Source organism: Misgurnus anguillicaudatus, chromosome 14, assembly GCF_027580225.2.
Source record: "Misgurnus anguillicaudatus chromosome 14, ASM2758022v2, whole genome shotgun sequence".
Classification (NCBI taxonomy): Eukaryota; Metazoa; Chordata; class Actinopteri; order Cypriniformes; family Cobitidae; genus Misgurnus; species Misgurnus anguillicaudatus.
This window is the reverse complement of record NC_073350.2, coordinates 23711620-23734103: the sequence shown is the minus strand read 5'-3', so window position 1 is coordinate 23734103 and position 22484 is coordinate 23711620. Positions and strand designations below refer to the sequence as shown.

The following is a 22484-nucleotide window of genomic DNA, read 5'->3' as shown; positions in this document are numbered from 1 at the left end:
GTTAGCATAAAATCATGTTCCAGTGCTTTCCAATAGAAAACTCTTAATTTTAACGCTATTATTTACTGTATTGTTTATCATTTTCTTGAAATTTGCTAAAGACTCTTATGTTCAAAATAACTTTCTGAGTTTCAAAGATGGTTTTGACAAAACAATAGGCTGGACCTTTTTGCTGGAAGGTACATGAGGTCCATACACCTTTAAGGTTAATTCAAATTTCCAGCTTGAAAGCACTTCTGTTATTGTATATTAATATTTCTACATATTGTGGTTTCGGGTTCACCATGGAAAAGTCTAACAGCCGTAATTAATAATGAATAATTTGATTAAGATTAAATTATAAAAGAAAAAAATTAAGAATGCCTTCAGAAAAGCCTGTATAACAAATTTACAGGAAATATCTAAAGTGGTTTATTCAGTAAAATGATAGACTAATATTCAAGATTTTCAACACTTATGCGCTTATGCAAAGATATAAAGATGGGCAGACCTCTGTTAGTGGGATTTGTAACTAAACTTAATATACATGTAACATTACATATGATGTGTGAATGCTTTAACCCTAAAACGCTGAAAGAAATTTGGATTTTCAAATACCAGTAACAATAATTCGATAGTTCAATATTAGATTTGGTATAGAGTCCACCACAAGAGGGCAAAGTATGTGTCTATGTAAAATGCTACATTTGAGTGCAGAGAGAGAGAGAGAGAGAGAGAGAGAGAGAGAGAGAGAGAGAGAGAGAGAGAGAGAGAGAGAGAGAGAGAGAGAATTGTTCATATGTGTGCTTTGTGTGACACACAAATATTTACCTGCCAAGTCAGATTTATTTGATTGATTAACTTATTAAACATGCTTCAAATGAACATTAGGATATCATATCTGTTTGATCATCAGTACTAGGCCATCACGACTGAATTAACATTGTATAATGAAATTTAGAAGTACCGAAAAAAATCATAGCAATGATATGCAAACACTGTGGGAATCCGCATAACTTATGCATAATGTTTTCAAACTGGATTAAACTGTAAATCATAGCTAGATTAGATCATATAAGATAAGATTTAACAAGATAGCACTTTAATGATCTGCATGATACATTGATACAGATAACCATCCGAGATAGCGTGATTTGATATATTGTTAACGTTACTAGGACAACCCAAAATAACAGAAAACACACAATAAAACATACAATAAATGAGCGTACACACAGCAATGTGCTTTTGTAGAATCCCTTTACTGCATAAATGAATGCTCTGAATGCTCTTTAAGTGATTTACTCTAAGTCTTTAGCTCAAAGCACCCATATGTTCATAAAGTAAAGGAAACCGGCCATCTATCCAGGTTGTGCCCTGCATACAAGCAGGTTTGCAGAATGGATAAGTGGAATTTGTTAAATTGGGGGGGGGGGGGGTAAGCTTATGCATTCTGACATATTAACACTGTTGAAGAGTTGGATTCCTCATGCTAAACATAGGCAAAGTGTCAAAAAAGCAATTATACATGTTACAGTGTATTTCTATGCCAAATGAATTTCGGCATGGTTCGTACTGTACCAGTCTCTTCCAAGGGGTGCAAATTCAAAATATGTGTTCGGATTGTCATTTGATGCTGCTGCACACGCATCGAAAGGGTTTATGATAAAAGAGATGCTCACGTTCACAAAATACTCGCAAGACACTCAACTTAACACTAAACTTTTACTACACATGATAAGATTAAAGGAATATCTGGCAAACGTGGCCGTCTCTTTTATCACAAACCTCTTTGAAGTGTCTGCAGCAGACACGTATTTTGACATGACACGCTATGCGCATAAGTTTACATGACGCTCCAAACACATATTTGTTGACGGGCAACACACATGACGGGATAAATACTGATTCGGACAAGTTTTGAGAAAGTTTTTTTGAACATTAAAGACTTTAATCGGAATATCACGCACACAAAGAGCTGACACTAAATCAACGTCACCAAAGAGGTCTGTTGTTGTTTGTGAGGGAAATTTAAGCTTGTGCAGCTTGCCAAAAAACCCACCATTATGGAAACAATGGATATTGTTTGTTTTCCAGGGGTAGCAGTGGAAGTTGTGCATGTGTTTTTGTTTAATGCTGGATTTAAAATTTAATTAAAGCTGATCTGTCTTTTATTAATTTGATAAAACTAAAGACTCTTTGGATATATGAAGGATGTATCACTACTCTATAGGTAGTGAATATTAACATGAGATAGGCAGAAAGTAAGCAGAGTGTGTTATGTGAGCTTTAAAAATCGTATAATCCTATTTATTAGATGATAAGTGTATGATCCAAGCATATTTTCATAGTTTTATATGTTAAACAATTTGCATGTGCACAACCACAAACTGTATGTGTGTTTAAATATATAGTTCCTGCAATTCATATTAGATGCTTTATTCAAATTCATTCAAAGGCATTATAAAACAGCAATACGTCATGCACCTGAGACCACCACCCATCAACAGAATTGGGTAATAATGCAAGAAAGCTACAACCGTTAAACCTTCAGTTAGACTAAAGATCTACGAAACTTGCAAGACGATTTGTTTTTAATCAGTTTCGTGCTTTACTCTGTTTCAGATTGTGACTCACAAGACCACTCAACCATAAAATTACTTTAGGGACTTTTTGCGTTCTCACACTCCACTTCAATATAATTTCCTTATACCCATACACTGTCATGTGATCGGTCATACGTGCCTTCATTTTATGCACATCACGTACTGTATTTTGTCACCTGACTGTAACTGTGTTAACATGCGCAGAATAAGCGGATAATTATCAAAAATCTGCTTAGTAAAGAAAACCTGTTTTCATGCGTTTACCTAAATCGATAAACCTGCTATGCAGAAAACTGTATTTACATGGGATTGGAGATTTGTCACGTTTCTCGCAACCAGTGATGTCAATGCCTGTAGTAGCCTACATATTGGGGTGGTTTCCAGGCCAGGGATTAGCCAGAACTAGGCCTTATTAATTAGGAAATATAACTAGTTTTAACAAACATGCCTTACTAAAAACATTATACTTGTGTGCATATTGAGGCAAAACAAAGGACACTAATGTATTTTAAGATACAGTGAGGAAAATAAGTATTTGAACACCCTGCTTTTTTGCAAGTTCTTCCACTTAGAAATCATGGAGGTGTCTGAAATCGTCACTGTAGGTGAATGTCCACTGTGAGAGACATAATCTAAAAAAAAATCCAGAAATCACAATGTATGATTTTTTAAAACTATTTATTTGTATGATACAGCTGCAAATAAGTATTTGAACACCTGAGAAAATCAATGTTAATATTTGGTAAAGTAGCCTTGCAATTACAGAGGTCAAACGTTTCCTGTAGTTTTTCACCAGGTTTGCACACACTGCTGGAGGGATTTTGGCCCACTCCTTCACACAGATGTTCTCTAGATCAGTCAGGTTTCTGGCCTGTCGCTGAGAAACGTCTCGGTTACGGATGTAACCCTCGTTCCCTGAAGGAGGGAACGGAGACGTCACGTCGTGACCGACGAATTGGGAACTCGCTTAGAGAGACCAATCTGCTTCGTATACTACTAAAACGCCAATGAACTTGGCATTGAGATATTTGCATAATGCTGGCGCCGCCCCGCCAGGTGCGTATATAAGGCGCACGTGCAAATAGGGAAATCAGCTTCTGTTCGCTGAGAAAGCCGGAAGGTGACCGGCCTAAACAGCAGGTGGCAGCACCTGTGGCGACGGGACGTGACGTCTCCGTTCCCTCCTTCAGGGAACGAGGGTTACATCCGTAACCGAGACGTTCCCTTTCAGTCGGTCACTACGACGTCACGTCGTGACCGACGAATTGGGAATCCCTACCAAAACGCCACTGAGGGCTGACCTCTTCCAGTGTCTGCGTAAAGCCCTCCGGTTCCACTTAAGGATAAGGAGAATTAGGTTTTAAGGCAGAAGGCCGGGCACTAGATGTTCCTTTAACCCACAGTAGTGCCAGCGACTGGGAAGCGCCCTATCTTAGCGGTATAGGGACGCTGCAGAAGCCAACGCCCCGTTAAGGGCTATTGGTGGGCGAAAGTCAACCGTAGTTGAGGTCTAAATGACAGCCGTGGCTGTGTAAGCAAAGCAGTGCTCTGCTAAGGGAAACGTGGGCTAGTAGGATTAACCCCACGGAATAATACTCACAAAGGAACCCGTTGGGACGCAATGTGGGGCCCAAGCCAAACACGTAGGTTCGTAAGAATACAGCTAGTGAAAGGCTGACAGCCAATGCTCCGCAACAAAGACTGTCAAGGCAGTGGAGAGAGCAAATCAAACCATTACGCATTTTTGCTCTGTTAGCCTTCCATACTGAAAACTCAATTTGGAGCCTCAGTCGGAGGCTGCAAGCCGACTTGCGAGTCTGCTCTCCGTGCCCTCCCTGGTGAGGAAAAGAACACGAGAGGATACAGGCTCGATACGAACATTGTAAAATCTAATGAACGTATTAGGTGTCGCCCAACCAGCAGCTCTACAGATGTCTGTTAGCAAGGAACCACGAGCTAAAGCCCAAGATGAGGCAACACTCCGAGTGGAGTGCGCTCTCAAATTAAAGGGCAAGGAATGCCCTGCAAATTATAAACCAGGGCGATAGTATCAACTATCCAATGAGACATCCTCTGCTTAGTGACAGCTTTCCCTTTCTGCTGGCCACCATAACAAACAAAGAGCTGGTCTGAGGTCCTGAGGCTTTGCTTGCGGACCACGTAGAATCGCAGTGCGCGTACGGGGCACAACAAAGCCTCGGTTGGGTTTGCCTGCTCCAAAGGCAATGCTTGCAAGCTCACCACCTTATCTCTGAAGGGAGTGGTGGGAACTTTGGGCACGTAGCCTGGTCTGGGTCTCAATGTTACACTCGAGACAGCAGGGCCAAACTAAAAGCACGAATCGTCAACAGAGAATGCATGTAAATCCCCTACTCTCTTCATGGAGGCCAATGCTAGCAGGGTCAGAGTTTTCATTGATAAAAACTTCAGACTCGCAGACTGCAAAGGCTAAAACATGAGACCAGAAGGCTTCAGCACCATGGACAGGTCTCAGGAGGAAAGAGGGAGGGCGCGAGGGGTTTAGCCTGCGAGCGCCTCTTAAAATGTAATAATTAAATCATGCTGGCCAACTGATCTGCCGTAGATAAGTGAGTGATGAGCAGAAATACTTTAATGGTGGAGGGACAGCCTACCATCTAACCCATGTTAAAGATATAAAGCATAATGTTAAAGGGCATTCTCTGGGTCCTCGCGTTGCGAAGAGCACCGGGTGACGAAAAGGTTTCATTAAGCGCGTAAGCCCGTCCTGTGGACGGTGCTCGAACCGCGTCGATGGTGTTAGATACCGCTTGCGATAAATCACCTAAACCTTGCGCGCGCTCAACGACCATACATGGATGGACAGGTCGGGGCGCGAGTGCCAAATGTGCCCCTTCCTAAGAAAGAAAGTCCTTCCTCAGGGGAATCCGCCAGGGAGGGCTGTCGCGAGGAGCATTAACTATGAAAACCAATTCTTGGTCGTCCAGTACGGACGATTAATAAAAGGCTCTCCTCGTCCTGCCTGACTTTGCACAGTGTCTGCACAATAAAGCTCAAGTAGCCTTGCAATTACAGAGGTCAAACGTTTCCTGTAGTTTTTCACCAGGTTTGCACACACTGCAGGAGGGATTTTGGCCCACTCCTTCACACAGATGTTCTCTAGATCAGTCAGGTTTCTGGCCTGTCGCTGAGAAACGTCTCGGTTACGGATGTAACCCTCGTTCCCTGAAGGAGGGAACGGAGACGAACCGCGTCGATGGTGTTAGATACCGCTTGCGATAAATCACCTAAACCTTGCGCGCGCTCAACGACCATACATGGATGGACAGGTCGGGGCGCGAGTGCCAAATGTGCCCCTTCCTAAGAAAGAAAGTCCTTCCTCAGGGGAATCCGCCAGGGAGGGCTGTCGCGAGGAGCATTAACTATGAAAACCAATTCTTGGTCGTCCAGTACGGACGATTAATAAAAGGCTCTCCTCGTCCTGCCTGACTTTGCACAGTGTCTGCACAATAAAGCTCACTGGAAGGAATGCGTATTTACGCACCCCCCGCGGCCAGCTGTGTGCCAACGCATCCACGCCGAGGCTGCCCTCGGTTGGTGAATAAAATAGGCGACAGTGGGTATCGTCCGGCGACGCAAACAGATCTATCTACGCACAACCGAACTTCTTCCAAATTAGCTGGACCGTCTGGGGGTGGAGTCGCCATTCGCCGGGGGCGCAGCTCGGAAGCGCGTACCGCTGTATTGAGCGATCCCGGGATGTAAATGGCACGAAGGGACCTCAGATGCTTCTGACTCCAAAGGAGGAGATGACGAGCAAAGTTATCGGTGTCGACAAATATATCCTTCCCTCGCATCTCCATAGCGGAGCATACAAGTCCCAGATACACAGCGCACCGCTCGCGGCAGTTGGGGTGCTATGCACACCCCAGACTGCAGGCCCGTCATACGTGGCTGAACATCCCGTGCTTAGGGCATCGCATGCTACAGAATGCCAGGAGACCCCTCAGAGGCATATCTTGCTATCAGAAATGCTGGGTCTACTACGGGGAAATTTAAATGACACGCAGGTGTAGTGTTTACACAATGTATGCCGGTGCGCCACGCTCTCCTCGAGACTCGATCGTAAAGCCAACGCTGAAGCGGTCTCATATGACGCAGCTCGAGCAGTGTCACGGCTGCAGCATGCTGTCATATGTCCAGGAGCTTCTGAAATGTATCAGAGGGACCGCGTACTTCCCTCGAATTAAACGAGGCAAGTCAGAACTGACTAATTGCGCGCTCTTGTAAAACACGCCAATTGGTTGATCGAGTCTAATTCCATACTGAGAAAAAGGATCCTCTGCACGGGGCAAAGTTGCTCTTTCCCAGTCGACCTGATGACTTAAACGAGCGAGATGCCGAAGCATTAACTCTCTGTGTTCGCGCACGTCTGCCAAGAACGGGCTATTATCAGTCAACGTAAATAAAAGCAGAATGCGAACAACGCTCTCTCTCTGATATTTTAATGCCGTGACTAGCACTTTCATGGAGACACGGAGAGAGAGAGACAGCTCGAATGGTGTACTTAATATTAATATGCCCACCCCACGACGCAGAGCGAAAAAACGGTCTAAGGCGAGGGGAGATGGACACAAAAGTACACGTCTTACAGGTCTAAAGCTGCAACCGATCTGAATATTGAAATACGAGCCTCGGCGTTATCATCCAAATAAAGACCACCTTTGTAGAGCCGGTGCGTAAATCAAATCGATCGTAACCCACCACGTATTTAGGGTACTATGAGATAAAGGCTGGAAAACCCTATCATCATATCATCATCTCGGTAAGAGGGACCGGCTCGAACATCCTTCGCCAGCAGGATATCGACTTATGCACGCAGTACATGTGCATCGGACACTTTCACATAGTGAAGCGAAAGCCCGAGAATTTTGGGTTGTGCCGGTAATTGTATTTCGTAACCGAGGCGGATCGTGCGTAAAACTCAACGAACGGGCTGGGAACTGAAGCCAAGCACCCAGGCACCGTACGAGGAGAATTAACAACACTACCGGTGTACCCGCGGCGGGGCAGCGAGGCGGGACAGGCGGGACTGCCGGTGCGTCTGCCGTGACAGCATAAGCATCTACAGTATGTGTGTGTGTGACACTGACCTGAGCCCGCTGAGGGAAACGGTCGTCCGGTCTCCTCAGCTGAGGACGCAGACTCCGAAGGGGTTGCTGGTGGTCCGGTCTCCTGAGTGGAGGGCTCGGACTCCTCAGAACACCCGCTGGCGATAGAGGAGAGGTAGGGTGAGCTGGTGTGTGCCCGCTCACGGCTCTCTCGATCCTCTGGAGACCTGGAGAGGGAAGAGGAATGCACTCTGTGTGTGGTTAGTGGGCACCGGCTAAACAGCCGGTGGAACATATGCAAACCAAGAATTTTCCACCCGACCCTCTATCGGGGAAAGGAGCGAATCACCGTCTCCTGAAGAGTGATCCTCTGCCAATCCAGGTCGCCCGCTTACTGGCCACTTAAACTCCCGATTCACGGGAAGCGGCTAAGCGGGCGGGGCGAGCTGCTGACGACCGGTTCCCCCGCGCTGCCGAGATGGGGTCCGAGGAGGGGAACGGAGGTGGTCGCCGCAGGACGCCGACGGCGAGAGGCAGACTGAGGAACCGGCGTGGTGGTTTTTACCAAGGGCAGCTCTCCTTCGCCGGGGCGTGACCACAGAGATCGCCTCAGTCTGCGCAGCGGAGCTGTACGACTCCACGGCCTCGCCGAAGAGGCCGGTCTGTGAGACAGGAGCATTCAAGAAGTTGTTCTCGCCTGCGTCCGTCAGCCAGACACAGCCAAAGGTGGCGATCTTGAACCACTGTCGTGAACATCGCACGACTGAAGGTCGCGGCCTCCCTCGTAAATCCTTGGTGAACCCGTAGCAACGTTATTGCGTGCAGGGCTGAAGCCGCCTCTCCGCATGCCTGACGGACAGCGCCCGTAACCGGACGACTGTCTACAAACACGGGAGGGAAGGGTTGGGTGGTCCCTCCAGGAACGCAGCTGCATCGCAACCCCCCGCTCCACTGAAGGGCTCCTGCCCTTAGCGGCTCCATTGGTGAGGGAGGTGAGGGGTGAAAGCTGAAGCTGAACGGCCGGATGGCCGCAAACCACGTCAGCTCTTCGTGCCGTCGGGAAGAAAGGCACAGGAGCAGAGGACCGAGAGGCCCGAGCAGCTCCGAAATACCAATCACGTGGGCGGTACGGTTCGGGCGGAGAGGGGTTAACCTCTCCAACTCTACCGTTACCGCCGCTCGAGCGGGCACGGCCGCCATCTCTGGAACGACTCCACTTCGGAGGAAAATTGGACACCCCTCTGATGCTGCAGAAGTGAACGGGACCAGAAGAGGTCCAATGGATTCGGCAGACATCGTAGAACACGACTCTGCCGTCTCCACCGGAACCTCAACCGGCTGAGGATGAAAGGCCGGTAGGTGGAGGACGCATCCTCCGTCCTCCTCAGCGTAGTGATGCGAAGAGCGTCATGCGAGCGCTTGACAGTCGCACCATGGCGGTGTCAGCACTGCAAAGACGCGGACAGCATTCCCGTAGAAACGTCAGTCGTCTCCGCAATCCAAGAGGGTTATGCTCTCACAGAGAGAACAAAAACTCTCCACGAGCGCAGCCTCAGAGTGCTTGATGCCCAAGCATGAAGACAGCGCTCGTGACCGTAACTGGAACCCTTATACCTCTCACATCCAAGATCGCACGGACGAAAAGCAATCCTGAAAAGGACGCCGATCTCCGAATATACGAGAGAGTGGCTGTCTTTAAAAAGACACAGAGCTCTCACGTATCACTCTTTAGGGAAATCACTCTTTAGGTGCTCAGCTGATGAAGCGCACAGGGAAAGGCAACGCACACACTAAACTCAAAACAAAAAATATGCAGAGCAGTGGAATACTGCGAGCGTCCGCTGTGTTAGTACTGCTTGTCAATCAACTTCAGCAACCGTTCCCAGAAGAGCAGATAGTAGCTTCTCAGTCAGATAAAGCCGGCTTTCGAAGCGAAAAAGCTGATTTCCCTATTTGCACGTGCGCCTTATATACGCACCTGGCGGGGCGGCACCAGCATTATGCAAATATCTCAATGCCAAGTTCATTGGCGTTTTAGTAGTATACGAAGCAGATTGGTCTCTCTAAGCGAGTTCCCAATTCGTCGGTCACGACGTGACGTCGTAGTGACCGACTGAAAGGGAACACAGAGTTTTAGCTCCCTCCAAAGATTCTCTATTGGGTTTAGGTCTGGAGACTGGCTAGGCCACGCCAGATATGATATGCTTCTTACAGAGCCACTCCTTGGTTATCCTGTGTGTGTGTGTGCTTCGGGTCATTGTCATGTTGGAAGACCCAGCCTCGACCCATCTTCAATGCTCTAACTGAGGGAATGAGGTTGTTCCCCAAAATCTCGCAATACATGGCCCCGGTCATCCTCCCCTTAATACAGTGCAGTCGCCCTGTCCCATGTGCAGACAAACACACCCCAAAGCATGATGCTACCACCCCCATGCTTCACAGTAGTAGGTGTTCTTGGGATGGTACTCATCATTCTTCTTCCTCCAAACACGTTTAGTGGAATTATGACCAAAACATTCTATTTTGGTCTCATCTGACCACATGACTTTCTCCCATGACTTCTCTGGATCATCCAAATGGTCATTGGGAAACTTAAGACGGGCCTGGACATGCACTCAAAAAAATAAAAAGTTGGATTTACTTAAAAAAACTTCGTCAAGTGGGTTCCACATAGCTTTGTTTAGTAATGTCAACAAATAAAATGCACGTTGTATTTACTAAAAAAGTTTGTGTACATGTTGACATGTGCACATGAACAAAACTGTGCGAAAGCCGGTTCAGGTGTTTTCATGCAATGTGAAATGAGGGAAATGAGCAAAAATATCTAATCAGTTTTTGCTTACACCGTTTGAGCTTTCCCAGACAAAAAAAAACAACATTTTACGCGATTACATGATCCCACACATTATCAGTTTATTAAGAATAATTGTCGTAACTCACTGTGGAGTTGTGATTGTTCATATCACAGTAGAAGCTTGCATGGTCACGCTTGGCCTTTCTAAGCTTTACGCATCAGAGTCACATATTTCATCTACTGTATGGCCTTGTGCTAAATGCTGTAATAATTGGAACAAATTGTTCATTGAGTAAGCTCTCCATTTGGCTTCATATTGATTTTCGTTTAAAGCACTGTTGCCATTACAGAGATCAATCCCAAACCCACAACCTTGTTAGTCAATCATCTCTTAACTAACTTGTTTACAAACATGTTAAAGCTTAGGGTGGATTTCTATTTACATGCATGACATGTCTTTTGAGGCACACACAAAAAAAGACTTATTCAATTTACAAATTTTTAGGTAAGTGGTTGCAATCAATTTATTTAAGCTACATTTAAACAAAAAAATTATTAAAATAAAATAAAATAAACTTTTGTTTAAATACATTGATTTCAACCACTTACCTTAAAAAATTGGAGTAAATTGAATGAATAAATTTTACATTGCTAAAATTAATAATTTTTAGTATGTCAGTATTAGCCTGGGTGCCAGCCGATCTTAGCCCCGCCCACAAGATTTTGAAAACGAGAAGATCGGTCTGGGGTTTCTGCGTTGAGGAGCTACTACGCTAGGACAAATGCTGGTCGAACCAATCAAGTTGTCAGGGCGTGCTTTATACGATGATGGACAGATAATCAACAGTAACGTAATGAACCACGTCACCAAAGAGCGCGTGTGTTGAATGGCTGCCGCTGTAGAGTTCAGATGTGTGGATTCTGACATTGAGTCTGTTCTAAAAGATATCGGCAGAGCATTGATTTTAAAAGAGGAACAGAGAAACGCGAGCAGGGCATTTGTTGATGTTTTTGCCGTCCTTCCTATTCGGCAAAAGTTGGTCGCAACTGAAATGGGTAACGTTATCACGGCGATGCAACTCAGCGTGCACGACGAGATGGATATAATTAGCGGTCGTTGCCAGCTTCTTTTCGGAAGCCTGGAATCGTGATTGCTGAATAAGTGGAAGGACATGCTAGGCTCCAATATTTTCAAGCCAACGTAATGGGTATCGTCGTGGATGAAGTTCACCTAACGTACAAATGGTAAGAGATAGTCTTACTCTATGACTTAGTCAATACTTAATGTTGTGATAAAACGAAATGTTGTAAACATAGTAGGTGTTGATGTACATTCGCTAACTCAGACTTAATATCATAATGTTAGTGTCATTGTAGCGAAATAACTAGCGGTCAGGCTGCAAAGACGTAATTTCAACATACGTCACACACTCCGTTGCTCTGATTGGTCGTAGGTCTATCCAATTGAGTGCAGAGGCATTTTTCGGTTGAGACACGCCTCATAATTATAGCTCAATGGAGCGGAATCAGACTCAAATTCTGACTAGATTTGAGTATGAGAACGTCAGGCTATGTCAGTATGTTAAAAAAGGCCAATATCTTGCATACTTCTAATGTGAAGGTTCAGAAAAGATCTCATCTACAAGATTTGGATACAAACTCAAATATTTCCTTTAATTTTTTCGAGGAATTAAACAAAGTTGATACTTAACAATAAACAATCACCTGTGCAAAGTCTTTTAAACTACCGCAATGTTTCAATTCTTATAGTTAACTAAAAACTATGGCCCACATACATGTATGTAATATCTTAAAGATAAAGATTATTGTGAAAGACTATGCAAGTTCAAAAGGAGATTGTATTATAAAATGTGTTTTTTCTATTGTGTGAGAATTAAGATTATAATAATTAGGCCATAACCTGATATCCACAGTCAAAAGACACACATGCATAAAATCTTTATTGCAAGGGATACAGTGGTAAACATACTTGAGAGGGCAGACTGTAAAACAATGAAATATAGCTTTAATCTTCTTGCACAGAATTATATGCAATTTAGTAACATATTGTTTTATGTCATTCATATAAACATAAGGACATACTAGTTATTCAATCAATAGGCAGTCATCAATATGGGGACATCAGCATGCCAGCATCCACAACACAACATATATTGATCTTTTCAAGCGAGATTATTTGAAATACAGTATGTACATTGTATTTCCATTGACTTTTATATGTACTTGTATTATGGATGATTGCCTCCTTTACAATAGTAATAAGTCATTACAACAGACAGACAGATAAGACACAGGCTCCCACATTTATAAAATCGGCTGTACATCAAATCGACAGAATGAAGAACTACAAAGAGTGCGTCATTATATTTGTATACCACCTTTAAAATGACGCACATGTGCCTGTAAAACAGTTTATTTTCCACAGATGATGTGTGGGAGAGGAGAGCCCATGCAGATGTGTTAAAAATAATTTATATTTAATGTTATGTTTGGTCGTGATGAACATATGGGTCTTTTTTATAAGTTTGTTGTTGAACGACTATAATTATGTCATTTATATCTTAAAAATGATCAATAATATTATTTATTTAAATATTATATATTGTTGTGCACCAAATTAATAAGCTTTGCTTCTCATGATCAACAGGAAAGGTTGCAATCTTACAATAATATGGGTGATGAAATATTTATTAATAAACTTTCTTGTTATGATTTTTGATTGAACAATAAACAAACACTCAGTAATAATTACATGGTTGGTTGGTATTGATTCAACTGATATATTATCCCTCATGTTTTGAATTTAAATGTTAATAATATATTTTGTGCTTCAGCCATAAAATAAAACAAAATTGGTTAGCATTATTTATGTTGTTTATAATAGACTTTTTGAGTACTAAAAACTGTCAGAGATCTTTAAAATGTATTTATTTATGCATCCACTGGGGAACATTTTGGATAAGTGGTGAGTCAGTGTTAAATTAGACGACAAATCATCATTACTCATTAAAGTATAAGTTAACCCACCCGTATCTTCCTGTGTCATTGGCAAACAAAGATAATGAGAATTGTACCATGTGCCTTTAGAATGAAAAAAAGTCACTGAAACAATCTCTATTAAAATGTAAATAGCAAACTACTGTATTATATCTTCGTTTCGCTTATCACCATCCTCCTTCTCAATCAGACTCATGCATAATTGATGTTCAATTCGCTACGTTTCCTTTTCAGGTACAAAGATCAGAAGTACAAGGGCTCAATTATTGCTCAGGGATGTGAGTCACCCATCTGGGCAAGTTAGTGTTACAGTCGTCAGTTTAATATCATTAATTGGTGAAAGATTTCACAGACTTGATCTGATGGTCTGAATAACTGATGAGGTTCAATATTAGGTATTTTATTTTGTTATTTTGTTTTATAAAGTTTGTTTATCTGTATTCTAAACTATTGCAGATCTGGGCTCTCCCACGCACACGTACCCCGATTATTCATATGATCTTTTACCCCATTAGCAACAGCCCTGTGAAAACAAACTTTGGTCGGTCATATGATAATGTACTGTACGCCTATGCATTTTGACTTACCTTTTATTAAAGTGTACATTAAAACATTTCAATGTAAAAATGTATATGTCACATATACTCCCGTCATTAAATGCTTTTTACGCAATTTCGGCTAAAGATTACTTTGAGATAAAATGCCAAATTTGTTGGAATAAAACTATTATTTACCGGCTGAAAATAATCTTCTTTATCTCTTGATTTCAGTCATTACTAAAAAAAAAAAGGCTTACATTTTATGTTTTGAGCTGCACTGCACTGTTAGGAAAAAATGTCCATAAATGATCTCTATACGGTATCTGTCACTGGAGCTTTACCCTTTAAAGGGACACTTCACTTTTTGAAATAAAATATGCTCATTTTCCAGCTCCCCTAGAGTTAAACGTTTGATTTTTATTATTTTGTAATCCATTCAGCCGATCTCTGGGTCTGAGGGTACCACTTTTGGCATAGCATTGCGCTAAAAAAAATAACCAAAGAGTTTTTAATCAAGGACTTTGCTGCCGTAACATGGCTGCAGCAGGCGTAGTGATATCACACAGCAATCGAAAAAAGTCCCCAGCTATTGAAAGTAACCGGGGACTATTTTCGTGCCATGTTACGGAAGCAAAGTCCTTGATTATTACACCAGAATGAGAGTATAGGTCCTAGCCGTATCTGCCTAAAAAAATCGCAACTTTTAATTTTTCGGCAGTCTTAGTACACAATGTAACTATAGAAGAGTCAATTTTTAAATAGGGATGCTCCGATCAATGCCGATCTCCACTAAAAATATGTGGCCGATCACTATTCTGAATCGGACAGCCGATCTTATTCACAGCTATTTCATGTACTATGGCTTTTGATCAGTAAGTTATCCATCTCAATCACTGTTAGTTTGAATCGTTTATAACATGCATTTGAAAAAGCAACACTCGTCAAACATAATCATTATACATATTCTTTATTTTCATGAAAATACCTGAAAAGGTTTGAAGAACAGCAATATAAATATATCCTTAAGCATTTCATGGAGCTGCGTGTCATCATAGCTGCCTGTGTATTGTTCTTCGTCTACAGCACATTTTGAGTTTCTGCACGAGAGCGCCCCCTGGCTTTTGGATGTAGCGGCATTTCACCGTAATTCATTGAGAAGCATAGCAAGCATGATCGGCCGATCGATCGGAGCATCCCTAGCTTTAAATAGGAAAAATATCGAAACTCTATTTTTTAGCGTGATGCTAATGGTCTAATCAGATTCAAGGGATTATGATAAGTTATGCTAAAAATGGTACCGCCAGACCTGGAGATCAGCTTATATGAGCATATTTTCAAAAAAAGTGTAATGTCCCTTTAAAAGGTCCTAATTTGTACTATTAAGGTACAGATGTTTATATGCACATTTGAGGTACTAATATTCACTCTTCAGTACATATACAAGTACCTGTTAGGTACTAATATGACCTCTTTTGGTACAAAGCTGTACTTTTTGAAAGGGTACCACCCGTAACTCCTAGGGATCCTTTTTTCTGACACTATTCTATCCTATTCTTTTACTTCAGAGAAGCAGTAGCTGCTCCTGACTATAAATTTAGGTGGGGCAGATTCTGGGTCATATCGTAAATACTTAAAATAGTCTGGAAACTCCGAAAGTATTTGTTGAAAAATATCAGACACATTTTATTGTTTTCAAGTTGATTAATTTTTTGCAGGGCACTGCCCCACCACCTGCCCATACAGATGAGCTGTGCCTGCAGAGAAGGAATTTGTCATTGCCCAGCTGTTGATTTACTTGATGTTCAGACAGAAATATACTGCTTTCCTCCACCGGCTGAAGGCTTTTCAGCCCATTTGTCAAGCTCTCGATACAAACTAATCTGAATTTTAACCATGAAGTGATTTATAGAGTCAGATTAGTGACAAAGCCTTTTTGGACTTCCCTTTTGTCATTTTGTCAGCTGAAACAAGAAATAAACTTCACTCATTTTACTAAAAATGCTCTTCCATGCTTTTCACCTGTATTATTTCAGATAAATATGAGCCGTTTACTGTAGCTTCATAAAGATTATGATTATTTTAAAACTACAATAAATGATTTTACAATTGATCTGCATGCTACAAAAATGAGAATTGCATACAAAAATGATATGCTAAAATGTTCTTTGCTGGTTCCATTTTTGAAGACCTTTAAGGCCCGGGTATACTTTTTTTCCGCGTCCGCGTCCGGCTCGCGCGCGCACGCGTCCGCGCAGCTTTCCGAGTATAGTCCCCGCGGCTACACGCGGATGGCCGCGTTCGACACTATACGCAATTCAAATGATTTCTTATTCAAATTATTAGTCTAACAGGCTGTCAGGGCAGCACTGATTTGGCGACATTTACAGTACATTAAAACATTAGGATAGGTGAAGAAAAGTTACTGATCCACCATTGCAAACACAGTTTAGAACAAACAATAAGACAACAAAGAACAGGAATCAAACAAACATGCTCCAGGGCTTTCTGTTCTTGGAAGAAGTAAAAGTTAAAGAAGAAAAACGATAGTGTGTGTGCAAATGCTGTCTATTTCCTTTGTATAATTGTTTATAGTGGAGTGTCCTGTCTAAATATGTTCACGCGCATGCGCTGTCGTACGCGGACTGTACGCGCACTGTCCGCGCGGTCTCAAATTTTGGGCTGCACGCGGACGGTCCGCGCGGCCGGCCGCGGACCCTCTTGATGACGAAAATGACGTCATGCGGACGGCGCGCATACGCGGACGTCCCTAGTATACTTTCGGCTTAACTCTTGAGGGCAGTTAGCAAACATTCAAAGAGATCATTTTATTTCAATGCTATTAGAAAATGCTTTTTGCTATTTTATACTACACTGTCCATTTAGTTAAAACTGGCAATTAAGCATTTTATGACAGTTTGTTTTAACATTAATTGAAGTTTATTGTTTTGCATCAGATAAATTTGTAAATTTGGCAGTGGGTGCTCGTCCTGATTTCTTTCTCACAGGTGTCGGAGTATCTGATGCCATGGTCAAAGTCATATCTAGTGTAATAATTAGGGATATTAAGCCATAAAGCTGCTTTAAACAGGGCTTTTTCACAGGAGAGAGGAATACTGACAATAATAAGTCAACACAAGACATTATAAACATAGTGTTACACCCTGATAAGCCCTTGCAGATTCTTCTACAAAAAACACCCGTGTTAGATTCTGCTTGTTTGTGACTGTTTTGCTTGACGTAAATATGTGTCAGCGTGTGATACGTGTTGTGCTCGGAGAAGATGTGTGCATTTGTGGACATGACCGCCTGGGATTATTCGGAATTGCGTCCATAGTGTAAACAATCATGGATATTGACAATATCAGGAAGAGGATTGGCAGATAAGCAGTGTTGAAATAATATTTCATCATCAACCTGCCAGGTACGGGCATCACCGTCTCACACCCTAACCCCTACGATTTTAACTGTATTATATTGTATTTAATTGAATTAAATCTAAAACAATATTGAATCTTTAAATAAATGCATACAACAAAGACCAGTATTAAACATTGTCCATAGGGAAAAGTTTGCGTTTTAGCTTGGACTATCCAATAGATCAGTCAGCTGAACAGCAAAATGTCCTTTTCTTCAAATGTATTTGACCACAGACAAACAACTGGTAGACACCTTAAAAACAATGCTTATAAATTAATCCTGAATGGTTATATTTGGGACACTGTATGTGAAATCCAGGCTAAGGTATCATAATCCAAAGGAGCATCAAAGTTTGATAATCACGGATTTCACATTAATTTCAATCATTAACAGGACCGTTCTCAGTGAATATTAAAGATATCTAGGTTATATCACATAATGTTCTTTACATTATGTATGTTTAAACTGTAAATCACAGACTGGGTCACAGTTATTGTCCAGACTGATAAGAAACATGACTTTATTTGTCTCTTTAAAAATCTTAAATGATTAAATGTACAAATAATTGCAATATTGAAAATGAATATGACTGAATCTAATTATTTATTATTAATATTATTTTTAATTTTAAGACAAACACTATCACGAGGACTTTCAGCAAAACTGTGTTTTTTTAAATCAAAAGAGAGATGCGTTATTCTTGATATTTTCTGTATATGTCTACATCACATGGCTGGGCCCTGTGTAGTAGTCTTTTATTTAATTTGATACATCCGGGTACATCAAAGATCTTCACTGTGCATAATTATCTCCATGATAAATTAACTCATTAAAATTAATGAATATTTTATTACAGACAATGAATTCTTTCATAAAAGTGTATGATTTTTTATGCAAACCATGTGTGCTGTGTTAATATTCGCTTTATTCTCAATAGCCTCCAAACACAAAGCAACTGTTGTGTGCTTACCGTCCGGTTATTAATTAACTTTAACAAGACATTAAAGTACAAGCCAATAGACAAACTTAACTAAAAGATCCATAAAAGTACACATCCCACTTTAGATGAGGTCACGTAGGATTTATGAAGTCAGTTTTACGACATTGTAAAATTTATCCTCTTTATTCATTAACTGCGGAAAAATGAAAGGTTCTGATTGGTTGCCATAGACCTATCCTGATGATTAGTGGCTTTAAAAGAGATGAAAGAAACAGGAGGGGTAGAGTTTGTTTTCGGTAGCCTAACTGAAAAGCATACAGCTAAACATTCCTCAGGAAAACCAACTACGGCAAGCAGCATGAAGACACTTCTGTCCATTACGATCATGGTTATGGCTCTTTGCCTGATCTCTGAGGCTGTGCAAGTCAAGGTATGCTATTTGTGTTTTACTTGTCCTCCATTTAAACGTAGGGTAGAACCGGCGCGAAAGTAACGCGGGACAAAAGCGATTTTCTACGAGCCCTGATGACCGCATCTTTGGCATACAACCCTTGACAGAGCTGACAAATACCGCGTTATTTACTCACCGTTTAGCGCGTGTATGTCCAGAAAGCTTTTTTCAGCCATGATAAGAAGTAAATTCCTAAAGCGGTATTTTTTTCTTAACACGTTGTGTTTCTCGTATCACGTGTTACAGGGCTGATCAACCTAAAAGTTACTAGACTTGTTCGACTTCGTGCGGTGCCGCGGGAATCGATAGCCGTATGACGTCAAAGTACCTTGAGAGCGATTTGCGACATCGTCCAGATGAGTTTGCTTTTTTAAGTCGCTCTCGCGGAACTTTGGCGTCGTCCGGCTGTCGGTTCTTGCGGCGCCGCATGAAGTCGAACAAGCCTATTTAGTGCTCTACACATCCTGAAGCTTGCCTTCTCAGAGTTTTTCAAAATAAAAGTAAATCTGGTTTAAATTTTAGGAGTTCCTGTCACGCAGCTAATACTGTGGCACCAGGCTTGTTGGACTTCATGTGGCGCTGCGGGACGGCCGGGTGACGTCAAGGTGCCGCGAGTGCGAGAAGAAATTAGACTTCGTGTGATTTCTCTAATCGTTCTCGCGGTACTTTGACGTCACGCGCCTGTCTGTTCTTACGACGCCGCATGAAGTCGAACAAGCCTATTATGTTGAAAATGTATATGATTCTAATTTTATTTCACTTTCATATTTTCCATACTATTGAAGCAATATTTTCTTAAAGTTTGCACTGTTAGGTTGCTTGTGAAACATTTGATAAAACTGAAATTTAAAATGTTAATTGAAATTTGTAATGTAATTTATTTTTTGCAAAGATACTACAATATATTTGCAGTTACATATTAACAACTTCATAGTCATGTATATTTACCAAAAACAAGTGTAACACATAAATGTATCTTGTTCTGTTGTGTTACTTTTGACCCACGTGTGTAACAATGTGCTACTTGTGTTCAAAGTAAAATTATACTCAAGTCGTTTTATGTTTAAAAACATTATCTTTTAAAATTATGTTTTCCTGAAAATGGTATTCGCTCCTGTTCTCCCCTATAGTCACTGTTAATGGTCTTGAATATGAGACCCATTACTGCTTCTTTATGATAAACTACACTACCCTCTTTTTTTTTTTTTTTATAAAGGTAATACTGTAAGAATTATGTCACAGTTAATTCATTTAGCTACTGAACCTATTGAATTACTTTTGGTGTTCCTTTATTAAATTAATGATTAAATACTTTACCATTGAGTGATTTTTCCTCTTATAAAGACTAATTTATAAAAGATTTTCCATGTTCAACGAATGCATTGCTCTCAATACATCATGACAGTGAAAGTTAAAATGAAACCCAGTATTTTATTTTTCTTATCTTTCCGCAGGAAGGTGAATTCTCCTTTTCATTAGAATCTGTTAAAGTTCTCCAGCAGCTGACCGCCACCAACCCTCCTACACAAAACGCTACAACACAAAGTCCTCCAAACCAAAGCACTCGCCGGGGCAAGACAAGCTACTTCTCTGTGTGTAACAATCCGACCTTGCCACAGGAGTTTGTGCCTTTGTGCATGAAGAAAGGAGCAACTATGTCTCTTGCTAGACTTGGTAGGTTTTTATATTTTATGATCACTTTGTGCGTTGTATAGCTTTGAGAGAACAGAAGAAATCTACAATTGATAAAAAAAAAATTTTCCTAAAATAACAATGTTTTCTCTTCTGTTGCAGCTTCTGTGCCTGTGGATCTTTGTGAGATCTGTGCTTTTGCAGCTTGTACCGGGTGTTAATCCTCTTCAACATCTACTGGTTTCATCTCACTCATCTAATTAGAAGTTCTCGTGGTAATGTAAGCTCTGTCATTGAGCAACCAGCAAGATCTTGTCATCTTGACCATACAAACATTATAAATCCTGTAATAGCCCAAATGGCAAAACTGAAAATGGCAGCAGACTGTTTTTGAACTGTTACTTACTGTAAACTTGCTTTGCACTTACGTGCCTCTTTGAATTTCCATCTTGTTTTGTTACAGCATATTTCATTTATTTAAGAAAGAAATTTGTTTTATTTTTATTATTTCTATTTCTGTTTTTGGCTTTGTGTGTGACAGTGTCTTAGTGTTCAATAAAATGCTTTCAAAATTCTGAGCCCGCCTGTGAAACTTTGGCTAAAGTCATGTAATCTCTTTGAGGTTTAGGGAATTATAGTCATGACCATAACATTTACAAACTGTGATTATTGCATCCTAAAACTAAGCTTGCTTTAACATTTATTTGTAACATGAAAAACACTTAAGGGTGGTTTCCCGGAGAGGGATTGAAGTAGAAAATAAAACTAGTTTCAACAAACATGCCTTACTAAATCATTACCTGAGGTAAATCATTACCTCATTACTAAATCTTCATGCGTTCACATGCAAATCAATAAACCGGCTGTGCAGACAACTGCATTTACATGGAACTTGAGAGTTTACATGAGAGTTATTAGGGTTCTCACAGGCAGTGACATCATCGCCTATAGTACAGTACATGATGGTCGTTTATCAGTTTATTAAGCAAAATCGGCATAAGACGTAAGTGCATGTAAACACACAGTGTTCAAGAACCTCTTTTTTATCATTAGAAAGTAAAAACAGACCATAATATTATATTGCATGAGTGACAACTGTGTCAGTGCCATGCAGGGAATAAATATTGGGATTTTAGCATGGTTCTATGATTTCGTGTCATCTCCAAAATTCTAGGAACAGCGTATCTGTAGCTCAACTTCTGACAAGATAACCACCCCATTCTGTGAGCAACAGACATTCTGGTTTGGGTTTGTCGTTTTTCAGAAAAATATGTGTGCAGGTTAAATACATTTAAAGCTGCTACGTGTCAAAAACATGTAAATGTGGATGCTGGTCCGTAATGAATTCTGTGTCTGAAAATGATGCAGTAGCCTACCTGGTAACATGATATCAATGTATCTGCTTTTTGGGCAAGTATCATATAAATAAACTAAACTTTCCTATACATGTGTTCAAACTTACAGTTACCTGGGGTAACGCTGGGTATTCATACTCTTTACATTTTACACGGTACATTCATAAATCCTGTCCCGAAGTCAATGGCTTTTTTGAATGGGGGTTTGGTTAAACGCCTTAAATAAGATTTTAGGATAACATAAGTCCAAGATATTTTCACGTTTTTCTCTACCACACAAAACACACCAATAACACCTTCACTCATGAGACGACATACAACATACTAATTGTTAAACTGAATGCAATATATTGCTCTTCAGAATGCATTAAACGTATGCAATGACTTCTTGATGGGGTCATGTGGGCTGTATCTGTCACTCATGAAAGATTTATTGAATACAGAATGAGAAAAACATTGTGTGAGTAGAGTGCATTAATATCAAAAACTTTTCACTTCCCATTTAAATTTTCTGTTTTGCCGTGAACTATTTGACACAAAATGTCCTCAGGTCATTGAGGCGTGAAAGACGTGTCTTGTGTTTAAACAGGATGTGACTGTGAATTCAGATGCGTGATTGAGAAACCTTTCTAGAAAGTGTGTGCGTGTGCCATAAAATAAACA

General features: G+C 41.1%; 1 protein-coding gene across 1 annotated transcript; it reads left to right on the top strand.

Moving 5' to 3' along the window:
* The first annotated feature begins 18653 nt into the window (after positions 1-18653).
* On the top strand, positions 18654-21044 carry LOC129428185 (guanylin). Its single transcript, XM_055185119.2, has 3 exons — positions 18654-18813; positions 20289-20508; positions 20629-21044. Exons 1-3 carry the CDS (start codon positions 18742-18744, stop codon positions 20685-20687), a joined length of 351 nt encoding a protein of 116 aa, XP_055041094.2. The 5' UTR covers positions 18654-18741; the 3' UTR covers positions 20688-21044.
* The last annotated feature ends 1440 nt before the right edge of the window (positions 21045-22484 follow it).